At 41.3% G+C, this 11884-nt stretch overlaps 2 protein-coding genes across 4 annotated transcripts in view; one reads left to right on the forward strand and one right to left on the reverse strand.

The window, feature by feature from the left end:
• The first annotated feature begins 12 nt into the window (after positions 1–12).
• On the forward strand, positions 13–7274 carry MIS12 (MIS12 kinetochore complex component). Of its 3 annotated transcripts, XM_081943733.1 has the most exons (3): positions 49–269; positions 1191–1592; positions 6597–7274. In XM_081943733.1, the coding sequence occupies exon 3, from the start codon at positions 6609–6611 to the stop codon at positions 7221–7223; it is 615 nt and encodes a 204-aa protein (XP_081799859.1). In that variant the 5' UTR covers positions 49–269; positions 1191–1592; positions 6597–6608; the 3' UTR covers positions 7224–7274. The 3 variants fall into 3 exon arrangements, with proteins under 3 accessions (XP_081799857.1, XP_081799859.1, XP_081799858.1); XM_081943731.1 differs by lacking the exon at positions 1191–1592 and having other exon boundaries at positions 13–129; XM_081943732.1 differs by lacking the exon at positions 1191–1592 and having other exon boundaries at positions 51–269.
• A 400-nt stretch (positions 7275–7674) lies between these two features.
• Positions 7675–11884, reverse strand: part of RPAIN (RPA interacting protein) — a 12419-nt gene continuing 8209 nt past the window's right edge. Inside the window, exons 6-7 of the mRNA XM_081943730.1 lie at positions 10438–10569; positions 7675–9485 (exon numbers count right to left, since the gene is read on the reverse strand). Of these exons, the coding sequence (XP_081799856.1) occupies positions 9456–9485; positions 10438–10569 (162 nt within the window). The 3' untranslated portion in view covers positions 7675–9455. The remainder of the gene's footprint in view (positions 9486–10437; positions 10570–11884) is intronic.

Raw genomic sequence — 11884 nt, forward strand, 5'->3', positions numbered from 1 at the left:
TCTGTGCCGTCCACCTCCCTCCCTCCGTCTACTTGTTGAATCCAATCAGAACTGATTTGGTGTCTCCGGAGAATCCTGACGACTACCGGAAGTCTAGTCTGCGTGGCTCTAGTCTTCCCCAACTCTATGGTTAGTTGTGGAAAGGGGCGGGTGAAGAGGGAGGGAACTAGGAGCAAGAAGCAAAAAGAGGCGGGAAAAGCGAATTTCAATTCGGGGAAATTTCTTTGAGCGAGACTTGAATCCTTACCCGGGGACGGAGGGGTTCTGAGGTAAGTTGAGCCTCCAGATCTTTAAAAAATGTAACCTTTTAAATTAAAGCATAAGACTTAACGCAAAAACCGGTAATAATAAAATAGAGCACAATGGACCAAAACGGGACTAGGCGTTAAATACGATACACAAAGCACGAAAAAAACCGGCGAAGGACTTGCCTAGTTACCTTAAAACCTTAGATAACTTTTGGGTATTAAACGGATATCGGGAAAAGAAGGCAAACTCTTTCACGGGTGACAATATTCCCGAAGGAGGATTTCCCACCCCCCTTTAAAATGGGAAATGGCGCTGGGAGGGCAGTTTTCAGTAGTTACATTTATTTATTTGTGTGTATGTATACACATACGTACGCACACACACACAAATAAATGTAATAATACTGTAATAGTGTGTGTGTGTGTGTGTACATGCACACATATTACATTTTTTTTGCTGATAAATAAATGAAGGGAGACTAGTATAGATCTATTTCAAGCTTTTAGCTCTCATCAGCTAGCCATACCCTTACTGGGATTCGAACTTGGTCTATTTTACATGTTAGGCAGTTATATTAACCTCTAGGCCACAAGCTCTCCTTCCTTATCAGCTGATTATTTATTTATTATATATATCCAGGAGGTGGTGTCTATGGCGTAAGTGTACGCGCACCTTAGAAATAATAGATAAACGTAAGTCTCCCTTCCATTCTATGAGGCAGGTTGGGCAGAAGGAAAAGAGCTGGTCTAAATTCGAAGTCAGGCCTCCGGTTCAGGCTGAACATTGCCATTCTCTCTGTTTTTTGAGGTCTTAAAAATAAGCTCGGGCTGCCTACTGTCCGGGTTGAAAGGAAAGCAGCAGCCCCGATGTTTGCTGGCCAACAGATGGCAGTGCTGGAACTTCTGACCTGTTTTTTTTAAGCATCTCTTTTTTCGCTTCAGTTGGCGGGAAGTTGATGAGAGAGAGAGAAAAGGTTGGGTGGCTGTTGCTAGTGAAATGGAAGCCTGCACTGAGTACTCGGCCATACGCTTTAAGCAACGTGCCGTGATTGAGTTTTTGACCACCAAAGGAGTCCCTCCAATTGAAATCCATCGCCGAATGCAGGCTATTTATGGTGATGACTGTATTGACGTGAGTACTGTACATCGATGGGTCCAAAAATGTAAAGATGGGGAATCGGGAAGAAACGACTTATCTGATCAAGAATGAAATGACAACGGCCAACAAGTGAGAGAGGATGATAATTGGAAGAACAATCGGGCATCACTTAAAGGGAAATCGCTGTCTATCCTGGCATTTTATAGGATTGAGCAGGTCACATTATTGTCCTTCAGCACTGGAAGGTTTGTACAAGATAAATTTCTGGCTTGTTTATGGCAAACATGAATCTAAAATTGAGCTAAATTCTGAAATTCCGACCTCATTCACCTATTTTGGGCTGGAGTTTTGATATAGTTAAATAATTAGTATATGGACATCCTTATCAGTGTATTTGAAAACATTTGGAAACCTACCAGATGTTCCTATTCAATTATCTGTCAACTGTATAACATTCCTGTTGTTAAAACCCAACCAAGCATATATGTATTTGAAAAGAAGTCCTATTATATTTAACAGTAATTGCTGTCAGGTAAATGTATAGCATTATTTATATTTTATAGCTGTTTATTTGGAAAGGAGAAACTACTTCTGACAGTTCTGCTTTTGGAACTTATTGAACTTCAGTCACATTTGTCAAAAATTACTTTGTATAGATTTCTATCAGGAAATCCCACTACTTCAACAATTAGAGCCCTTTAATTAGAAAGAGTACTGAGGCTCAACAAGTTTGGCATTGGAATTTATTTGATTCAAAAAAGCGAGGTGTACAAGTTCCTACGTGTATAAAATTCCATCATCCAACATAGCAGTCCAAGGCAATGTTTTCCATCAAGTTTCCTCAGAAAAGTGGGTTGTCCAAGTACATTAAATTTTAAATATTTGAATTATTTTAAAATAGCTAGTTTTTAAATGTCTGAAACATTATCTAGTAATATAATACTGCTGAGTTGCGAGCATGTTCTGGAATAAATCGGTCAATTTAATAACCATTTCAATAATATGGAATTAGTATTCAGAATTTTATTTAGCTATCCTGTTGCATAGGCTTTTTTATTTTACATGTATCAAGTAATTCTGAATACAAAAAATGTTTTTGCAGTGGGGTTGGGTGTCTACTGAATAATTGATTTTATTTGTATGTCTGTTAAGTAATTAAGCTCCCCATTAGAAGAGCGAGTATGCAGGGAAGCGTAATGAGAGTGATATGGAATAACATGCATAAACCAGCATACAGAGACACTGAATAGTATAAAAATATAGTAGTTTACTATGTAGAAATATAGAAGTATTCAGAGTCTGGTTAACAGTCCAAGTCATACACAGTTCAGTAATTCAGTTATCAAATAGTCTCAGTTTAACACACAAAGTATAGCTAACAATAGCAAGATCAGTAAGTCACAAGCAGTATCAAATCAGCGTCTAACAAACAGAGAGAGCTAACAGCCATTCTGGCTCCCTCTTATAGCTGCTTGAGGTAACAAACCAATTACATTTCTCTAACATTTAAAGTAACAGTAAAGTAATCATAGCTTATATACATTGCCAAGCCAAGCCTAGGGTTACATCCCTAACAATGTCCATTCATTGTATGGCCACTTCCCCTTTTCCTATCCATAAGACAGTGGTTCCCCCCCCCCCCCCCCCCCGCAAAAAATTCCTTTCTCTTTTTTTTTCCAAGTATCATTTCTTTATTTTCTTTTAAAGTAAGTTACAGTGGGGCAAAAAAGTATTTAGTCAACTACTAATTGTGCAAGTTCTCCCACTTAAAAAGATGAGAGAGGCCTGTAATTGGCATCATAGGTAGACCTCAACTATGAGAGACAAAATGTAAAAAAAAAGACCAAACAATCACATTGGCTGATTTGGAAAGAATTTATTTGTAAATTATGGTGGAAAATAAGTATTTGGTCACCTACAAACAAGCAAGATTTCTGGCTCTCACAGACCTGTACCTTCTTCTTTAGGAGGCTCCTCTGTCCTGCACTCATTACCTGTATCAATGGCAACTGTTTGAACTTGTCATCAGTATAAAAGACACCTCTCCACAACCTCAAACAGTCACACTCCAAACTCCACTATGGTGAAGACCAAAGAGCTGTCAAAGGACACCAGAAACAAAATTGTAGACCTGCACCAGGCTGGGAAGACTGAATCTGCAATAGGCAAGCAGCTTGGTGTGAACAAATCAACTGTGGGAGCAATAATTAGAAAATGGAAGACATACAAGACCACTGATAATCTCCCTCGATCTGGGGCTCCACACAAGATCTCACCCCGTGGGGTCAAAATGATCCCAAGAACGGTGAGCAAAAATCCCAGGATCACACGAGGGGACCTAGTGAATGACCTGCAGAGAGCTGGGACCAATGTAACAAAGGCTACCATCAGTAACACACTACGCCGCCAGGGACTCAGATCCTGCAGTGCCAGACGTGTCCCCCTGCTTAAGCCAGTCCATGTCCAGGCCCATCTGAAGTTTGCTAGAGAGCATTTGGATGATCCAGAAGAGGATTGGGAGAATGTCATATGATCAGATGAAACTAAAATAGAACTGTTTGGTAGAAGCACAACTCGTCGTGTTTGGAGGAGAGAGAATGCTGAGTTGCATCCAAAGAACACCATACCTACTGTGAAGCATGGGAGTGGCAACATCATGCTTTGGGGCTGTTTCTCTGCAAAGGGACCAGGACGACTGATCCGTGTACAGGACAGAATGAATGGGGCCATGTATCGTGAGATTTTGAGTGCAAACCTCCTTCCATCAGCAAGGGCATTGAAGATGAAACGTGGCTGGGTCTTTCAACATGACAATGCTCCCAAACATACCACCCGGGCAATGAAGGAGTGGCTTCGTAAGAAGCATTTCAAGGTCCTGGAGTGGCCTAGCCAGTCTCCAGATCTCAACCCCATAGAAAACCTTTGGAGGAAGTTGAAAGTCCGTGTTGCCCAGCGACAGCCCCAAAACATCACTGCTCTAGAGGAGATCTGCATGGAGGAATGGGCCAACATACCAGCAACAATGTGTGCCAACCTTATGAAGACTTACAGAAAACGTTTGACCTCTGTCATTGCCAACAAAGGATATATAACGAAATATTGAGATGAACATTTGATATTGACCAAATACTTATTTTCCACCATAATTTACAAATAAATTATTTCCAAATCAGCCAATGTGATAGTTTGGTTTTTTTTTTTTACATTTTGTCTCTCATGGTTGAGGTCTACCTATGATGCCAATTACAGGCCTCTCTCATCTTTTTAAGTGGGAGAACTTGCACAATTGGTCGCTGTCTAAATACTTTTTTGCCCCACTGTACATTGTGCCCAAATGCTTGGAATATCAGTTCTAATAGTGATCATGCACTGTGCTAAACTATTTTATTTCAGCAAGTGGTATGAATCCCTCTTTTGCGATATACTCCACATTTTACTATGGCTCGGTTAATGGGTAATGCTGTGTTTAGCCTATCAAAGAGAAGAATTAGGGGGGACGTGACAATGTCGAGTGGTCTGATTTCAGAAAAGAGCCCCGCTCAACCATCGCAGATTTTGATGAAATTTTGTGTGAACATGCACACGTGTCCCCAATGAACATTGGTAAAGTGTGACATTTGCCGATGCAATACTTGCGGAGATATAGTCATTTGTCTGGTTTCCACCTTCTGGAAACTCTATCAAATCATTCTCATTAGAAAGAGCATGTTTCATACCCCCTAAAAAAGTAGGGTTGGTTTTTCATCACTGACATATAAAGCCCTAAAAACAGGGACAAAGTTGAGGATGTGGCTGTGGAGATATAGTTATTTGAAATCTGTGATAGTCGAGCAGGGACCCCAAGACCATGTGACATACTTGAGGGGCTCTCACAGAGAAGAGGAGATTGACTTTTTGTCCAGAGCATAAGATGTGACAAGAAGTAATGGGTTAGTGTTCCAACCTTAGAAGTAAGCAGAACTTTTCTGACAATGGGAGCAATTTATCAATAGAATAGCATGCCCCTTGGAATTGTGGGTGATCCATCACTGGAGGTTTTCAAAAATAGACTGGACAATCATTTGACCAGGATGGTGTAAGGTCTCCTGTGTTAGGCAGGGGATTGGACTAGAACAGGGTTCCCCAACTCCTGGTCCATGGATTGGTACCAGGCCGCAGCATGCCAGAAGCTGGGCTGCGCAAACAAATGAAGCCACCTTTATGGGATTCAGGCAGCATGCAAAAACCTACCCCCTCTAGTCCATGGAAAAAGCTCTCCACAGAACCAGTTCCTGGTGCCCAAAAGGTTGGGGGCTGCTGGACTAGTCCAGTGTTTCCCAACCTTGGCGACTTTAATGTCGTGGGGCGGCGCCTAGGAGTAGAGCCTTCTCTGTGGCGGGCCCAGCCCTGTGGAATGACCTCCCTCCGGATATTAGGAATACCTCTGACCTCCGCTCCTTCCGTATTAAGCTTAAGACCCACCTTTTCCAAGCAGCTGGCCTGGCTCAACTTTGATTTAACCATATCGCTCCTGACGGGTTTTTAACTGGGTATTTTAATTATATTTAATTTCTAGGGGTTTTAAATACAGTATTTTAATTGTTTTTATCAATCGATCTCCTCCTCATGTATGTATGTATGTTTTAGTGTACCTTTGTTATATGTTTGTTTTGTTTACATATTTATTTCGAATGTTTCGTTGTACGCCGCCCCGAGTCCTTCGGGAGAGGGTGCGGCTAAGAAATAAATATATTATTATATATTATTATTTAAGTCCTGTGGACTTCAACTCCCAGAATTCCCCAGCCAGCTATGCTGGCTGGGGGATTCTGGGAATTGAAGTCCACAGGACTTAAAGTCGCCAAGGTTGGGAAACACTGGACTAGAAGACCTCAGGTCTTTTCCAGCTCTTTGTATGTATTTCTATGTACAGGTCTAATTGTGAGAATCTCCTAGAAAAACAGGAGGAGGAACAGCAGCAGACTAAGCAACAATGAGATAAGAGGCACCCTAGCCCACAGAAGTAATTGTGTAGCAAAAGTCTCAGAAGGGACCCTCCTTAGTTTCTTGGACCATAAAGGCAAGGGGGTAGGGTGGGGAAGAGATGTACTTTCAGACTTGCAAAGTTCTGTTATGGTAATCTTACAGTAAACTCATGTTGGTTCTTCTTGTCTGGACTACCTCAAAGGACTGACAATTTAGCACAATCTATGAACCCAATCCAATTAATTTACTAAAGTCTGATTTTGTTTTAATGTTTTTTTTTCCAGGTATTTCTCAACATGTCAATAAATCCAATGACATACGAAGCTCAGTTTTTTGGTTTTACCCCTCAAACATTCATGTTGCGGATATATTTCGCTTTTCAAGATCATCTTTCTCATATAATGCTGGTAGTGGAGAAAGTTATATTGAATAAACTAAAGAACATCTGTCCTAGTCTTACACCTACTTTAATCCGGAGGAGCTCAGAAAAATTCTTTGCTTTGATGAAGGAACGCTTCGACAATCTGTTCACTAAGATGGAAGGATCTCTTTTAAGCACAGTTTTAAGCATCCCCAAGAACATTTGTCTTCCAGAAGATAAACTCCAAGAGGAATTCTGCTACACTGCAAAACAGTTTCAAGAACTGGAGAATGAAATCAGCCAGCTCGAAAGAGAACTTAAAGCTGAAATGTGTGCTGAGCAAGCCTTACAAACAGAACTGGAAGAGCAAAAGATCGTCCAGGGGCATCTTGAAGGAATTCTACAATGGTTTGATGGTCTTGACAATATAGGCAGAAATGAAGGGACTGGAAACCTTAAAGAAAGCTTTGCTGCCTTGACAAAAACTGCTACTAAATTGCATAGTATTGTGCAGGAGGTGGAGGTCAAAATGAACAGATTGAGAAAGTGACTGTGTAGTAATATAATAAACGTATTTTCCCCTTTGGAAATATTTCCAAGAGGTTTGTGTGACAGTCATGATTTATTTGCATAATTTGCAAACAACAAGAAAAGGCCCTTTTGAGGAAACATCTTTTCCCTGGAATGAAGTTTAAAGCTCATTTGATTAATCTCTTTTGCTTTCAGGAGTATGGCCATAGTTGTGGGAAGACTATCTGGCAAGTGGAAGTAAAGTCAAGCTAAGATCCCATTTTAGAGCCCTTAATCATTGAAATTGCTAAAATGATTCTACAGGTTCTGCTCAAAGCTTCATAAAGGGACCCATTTAATTCTGTGGCCTGACTGTACAATGGATTACAGCCTAAGAGAACATGAATCTTAGAGTAGTTTAGTGTTTGAAAAGAAGCAATAGGTAATTTTGCATCTGGATTTCAAGCAACAGAAAACATTACAATCAAAACTAACGGCTTTAGAGGCAGTTTATTTCTTAAATTATATCCTGCTTTTCCAATTAACAAAACTCAAGTTGGTCAACAACGCAGAAAGTAAAAAACAACATCAGAATATTAATGAACATTACCCACGTAGGTACTTATTGTCTTTACACAAGATTAAACTTTTTCATCTGTTGGTAGAAGGATAAGAGAAAGAGGAATCACATTGGTTTTTGGTACTTCCAAACTGATACTGGTAGTAATGGAACTGTTTGAACCAATACATGCTTAAAACTAACTCTAGTCAATAGCATGACTATGAATATTGAGCCAGCCCTTTTCTTTTACAAAGCCCAACAGAAAAAGATTACAATGATTTTAAGTGCAGCATATAACACTGATCAGAACTGATGTTAGTAGGAATTAATAGATTTGGTATATTAGTGCAAATATGTTATACAAGGATACATTACACTAGTATGCAATGTGAATTAGACTTGAACTTGATCTTTTAAAGCTAGCAAGGGAAAAAATGCAAACGGAGGTACCCAATTTATATTACATATTTTGGTGGGAATACAGCATCAATGTCAGGCTATATTCAAGAAGAAGGAACTATAAAATGATCTTTTATCTTGATCAGATACTGCTTGGCTACCATAAGGTAATTTTAATTACTTGATTTCAAAGAACGTTTCCTCCAAAATGTGGGAAATAGTAATATACCTGATGGCATATTCTTGTCCCTCTATCCTATTTTGTGTTTAAATAATACAGTATTTTATATGGGTTTTTTCTATACTATCCAATATTTTTGCTAAGGTGGCTCTCAAAATAAAAGAAACATGACTCAGTAATGTACCAATTTATACATCAGGGACTTCCATGAACCCAAATTCTGGGATTTTTAAAATGGAAACTACTAATCAACAGCTTTCCCATAGAGCTCCAGAAAACAAGCTTGTAACAAGAAATCTGTACTTCCATTTCGAGTGGATCTTCATGCCATAGCTTACCAAGAAGCAGAATTCTTTGGGACAAAAGGAGGCCAGGCTAAAAACCCTTTTGTGGAATAAGGGGTAGTGTCTCATCTAAAAAGGCACATTAGGGCTACCAGTTTTTCTAGTTATTGAGAGGGGTAGTTTCCCCCACCCCTTTTAATCACAGCTCTGAATTTCACCAGCATATTTGGGAGGAAAGAGCAATTGCATACCCATACAATTTTATTTCCAGATATTATTAAAAGATGCAATGCTTTCTGCTTTATGTAATAAGGCTACTGGCCAGCGTTGTTTCCACTAAGTGACAGGAATTCAGAGCTGGTGACTGGTATGTTGGCCAAATCTTAATTGTACAATTGTTGATCCTGGCCTTTAGACATGTCCAAGAATGAAATATATCCATCCTTTCCTGTTATCTGACCGCCTTTAAGCACAAATTTTACCAGTTGGAATCTAGCAGATATTCTTTGCAAAATAGGTGCTTCACACATTGCAATTCCTTTAATCCCCTGATGAAAGTACATGCAATTTGGATCAAAATTTCCAAGAATTTGTACACGAAAGGGCGGCAACCAGAAATGTCTGCTCCAAACCTATAATCCCCAGTTCTTATCATAAAAGGAGTTTATTCATCACAACACGTTAGGAAAAAAAATTAGCATAGATCCAGTTCAATTTTAAAAAAAATAAAGGACATTTTGTACTTATATACACTGTGAGTATTATATACATACACACTCTTCTAAAGAAGAAGGAGGGGGAAACAGCATTGTCTTTCTACAATACTCTAGGGCTATACAGATGGAATTAAAAAATCACTGTCCAGGAATCGCAAGCCTAGAAGCAAAAGGAAATAAATGCAAGTTATTGTTTCTTAAATAAAGTCCTGATTCATTCACAAAGTGCTTGTGTGTATTTAAGTATAGCTATGGCTCTTTCCCATTGAACAACATGTAACCTTTTAAATCTATCTTCTAAGTTTGAAAAGCTACGGCACTTCCCCCTAGAGCAGGGATGTCAAACTCAAGGCCCGGGGGCCAGATCCGGCCCACAGGGTGCTTAGACCTGGCTCGAGGGGCCACCCTGGAAGGACTGGCCTGCAGTGCCTCTGCCAGTTAAAACGGAGTTTGGGAGGGCCGCACACAGTCCCCACAAGCTCCATTTTTGCTGGCAGAGGGTTGCAGGAGGTTGTCGCAGCCGAAAAAGGAACTCGGGAGCCTGTCTCGCTGGCAGAACACTTGGGCCACCACAGGCACCCCTGACACGAGTGATATCAAGCTGACCACGCCCACCCCAGCCCCCCAAGGTCAAACACAACCCTGATGCGGCCCTCAATGAAATCGAGTTTGACACCCCTGCTCTAGAGGGTTTTTCTCCCTCTGGTTAGGTGTAAGGAAAGCCACTACTTGCAAAACTGGGATACTTTACAGAACGGTTAAGTTAGCTATTCTGCTTTGTGTTCCACTTAAAAAAGAAAAACCTTTTACTTTTTAGTCAAAGTCTTTAAGCAGAATAAAAACATGACCAAAAAAGTAAAGATGGCTGGTTTCAGGTATTTTCTCGGTTGAACCAAGAAAGCTGCATGGATGCAGCCACAAATATTTGAGCTCAGCTCAAGGACATCTTTGCTTTTCAAGAGGGTGACATTAGCATTGGGTTCATAATATTGTGTATAAGAAACAAGTGCTTCTGATTTTTGTGGTAAAAAATTATTGGGGGAAAATTATTGGAGTGAATTGTCAGTGCAACATTCTCGCTAACTTTGGATACTGACAGCTCATAAGATTACCTGACAGCTCATAAGAAGATTAGCTTCTTCCATCGTATTAGTTACAGTGAATTCAGGACAGTGCTGACAATTCTGGCTGTGTTCCATCAGGCCTTCTTCTAAGAGCAACTGGAGCTTTTCCTCAGTCATCCCCTTAAAAGAGAAAAGTCAAATTTCTATGTGGATGAGTCAAGCTGTTGCTTATCCAGTTGCCAATTAGCCCCAATCCCTCCTTTTCTTGTTATATATACACATGTGGTTTTTTTCTGGTTTTAATTTTGATGCCATCTTGCATTCATAACTTTCTAAGAACAGCTCTCGATAATGCTGAAGGTGCCTCTAATTAAGCATTTATCATGGCGAGCCAGATGCTATGGAACGCTCACAAGCAGGACATGAAGGCAGCGTCTTCTGTTTTTTTATTTTACAGGTAGCCCTCCAACCCAAACCGGGACTGGAATTCCCATTGCTAAGCCATGCATTCGTAAACTGCAACCACATTGCTTGACGACAGCACTTGTTAAGTGAATTCCATTAGTCATTAGCCAAGGACCAACCCAGAGGTGGTATTGAGCAGGTTCTGACCAGTTCTGGAGAACCGGTAGTGGAAATTCTGAGTAGTTCAGAGAACCGGTAAATACCACCTCTGACTGGCTCTACCCCCATCTATTCTCTGCCTCCCGAGTCCCAGCTGATCGGGAGGGAATGGGGAGTTTCCAGTAACCTTCCCCTGCCACGCCCACCAAGCCATGCCATGCCCACAGAACCAGTAGTAAAAATTTTTGAATCCCACCACTGGACCAACCCCAATCCAAGCCATTCCAGGCTTGGTCACTTCGAGCCCTGAGCCTTAGTTTTCCCAGGCAAGGGACTGCCTCCCCTTCAACTTCCCCCCAAATGCCTCTCCCCTTTCATGTCTGTCTTTTTTGGCTGCCCTGCAGAATTGCGCAACTCTGGGATGCTTGCCATGCTACGACACAGGGGCTTCCTGGTGTGCCGTGACTAGAGGGCTTTCAAGAAGACCCTGAGGCACAGGGCAAAGCTTCAGCTGCCGCTGGAATCCTTACCCACCCCAGGAAGCTGCAGCAGAATGGTGTAAGTGCTGCCCAGCATGCAGCCGCCATCTAGCAATGAAGTTGCTTCCCAGCAGGGTAAACAGCTGCCCAGCAAGCCCCAGCTGCTCTCACTGCCCTAAATTCTGAGAGTGTTGCTGACCCTCACTGTCTTCTTCCTAGCTGACAAGGCATGCTTGGCCTGGCCCCTTCACAAGGCAGCTGCTGGCCATATGAGGGCATCTTCCCCAGGCATCCGGAGGAAATTGCCTTGGTGACCTATGGAAGAAAGGCTTGTGCGGCCAGCTGGGCACCTGGGAAGGACCAGGCTGGGCATTCTTGGTAAGCCGTGGGATAAAAAGATGGCAAAGATCCGCTAGGGCAGCATGGACTATGGAGTGCAGGGAGCCAAAAGG

Source organism: Natrix helvetica (assembly GCF_964273705.1).
Source record: "Natrix helvetica genome assembly, chromosome: 2".
Taxonomy (NCBI): domain Eukaryota; kingdom Metazoa; phylum Chordata; class Lepidosauria; order Squamata; family Natricidae; genus Natrix; species Natrix helvetica.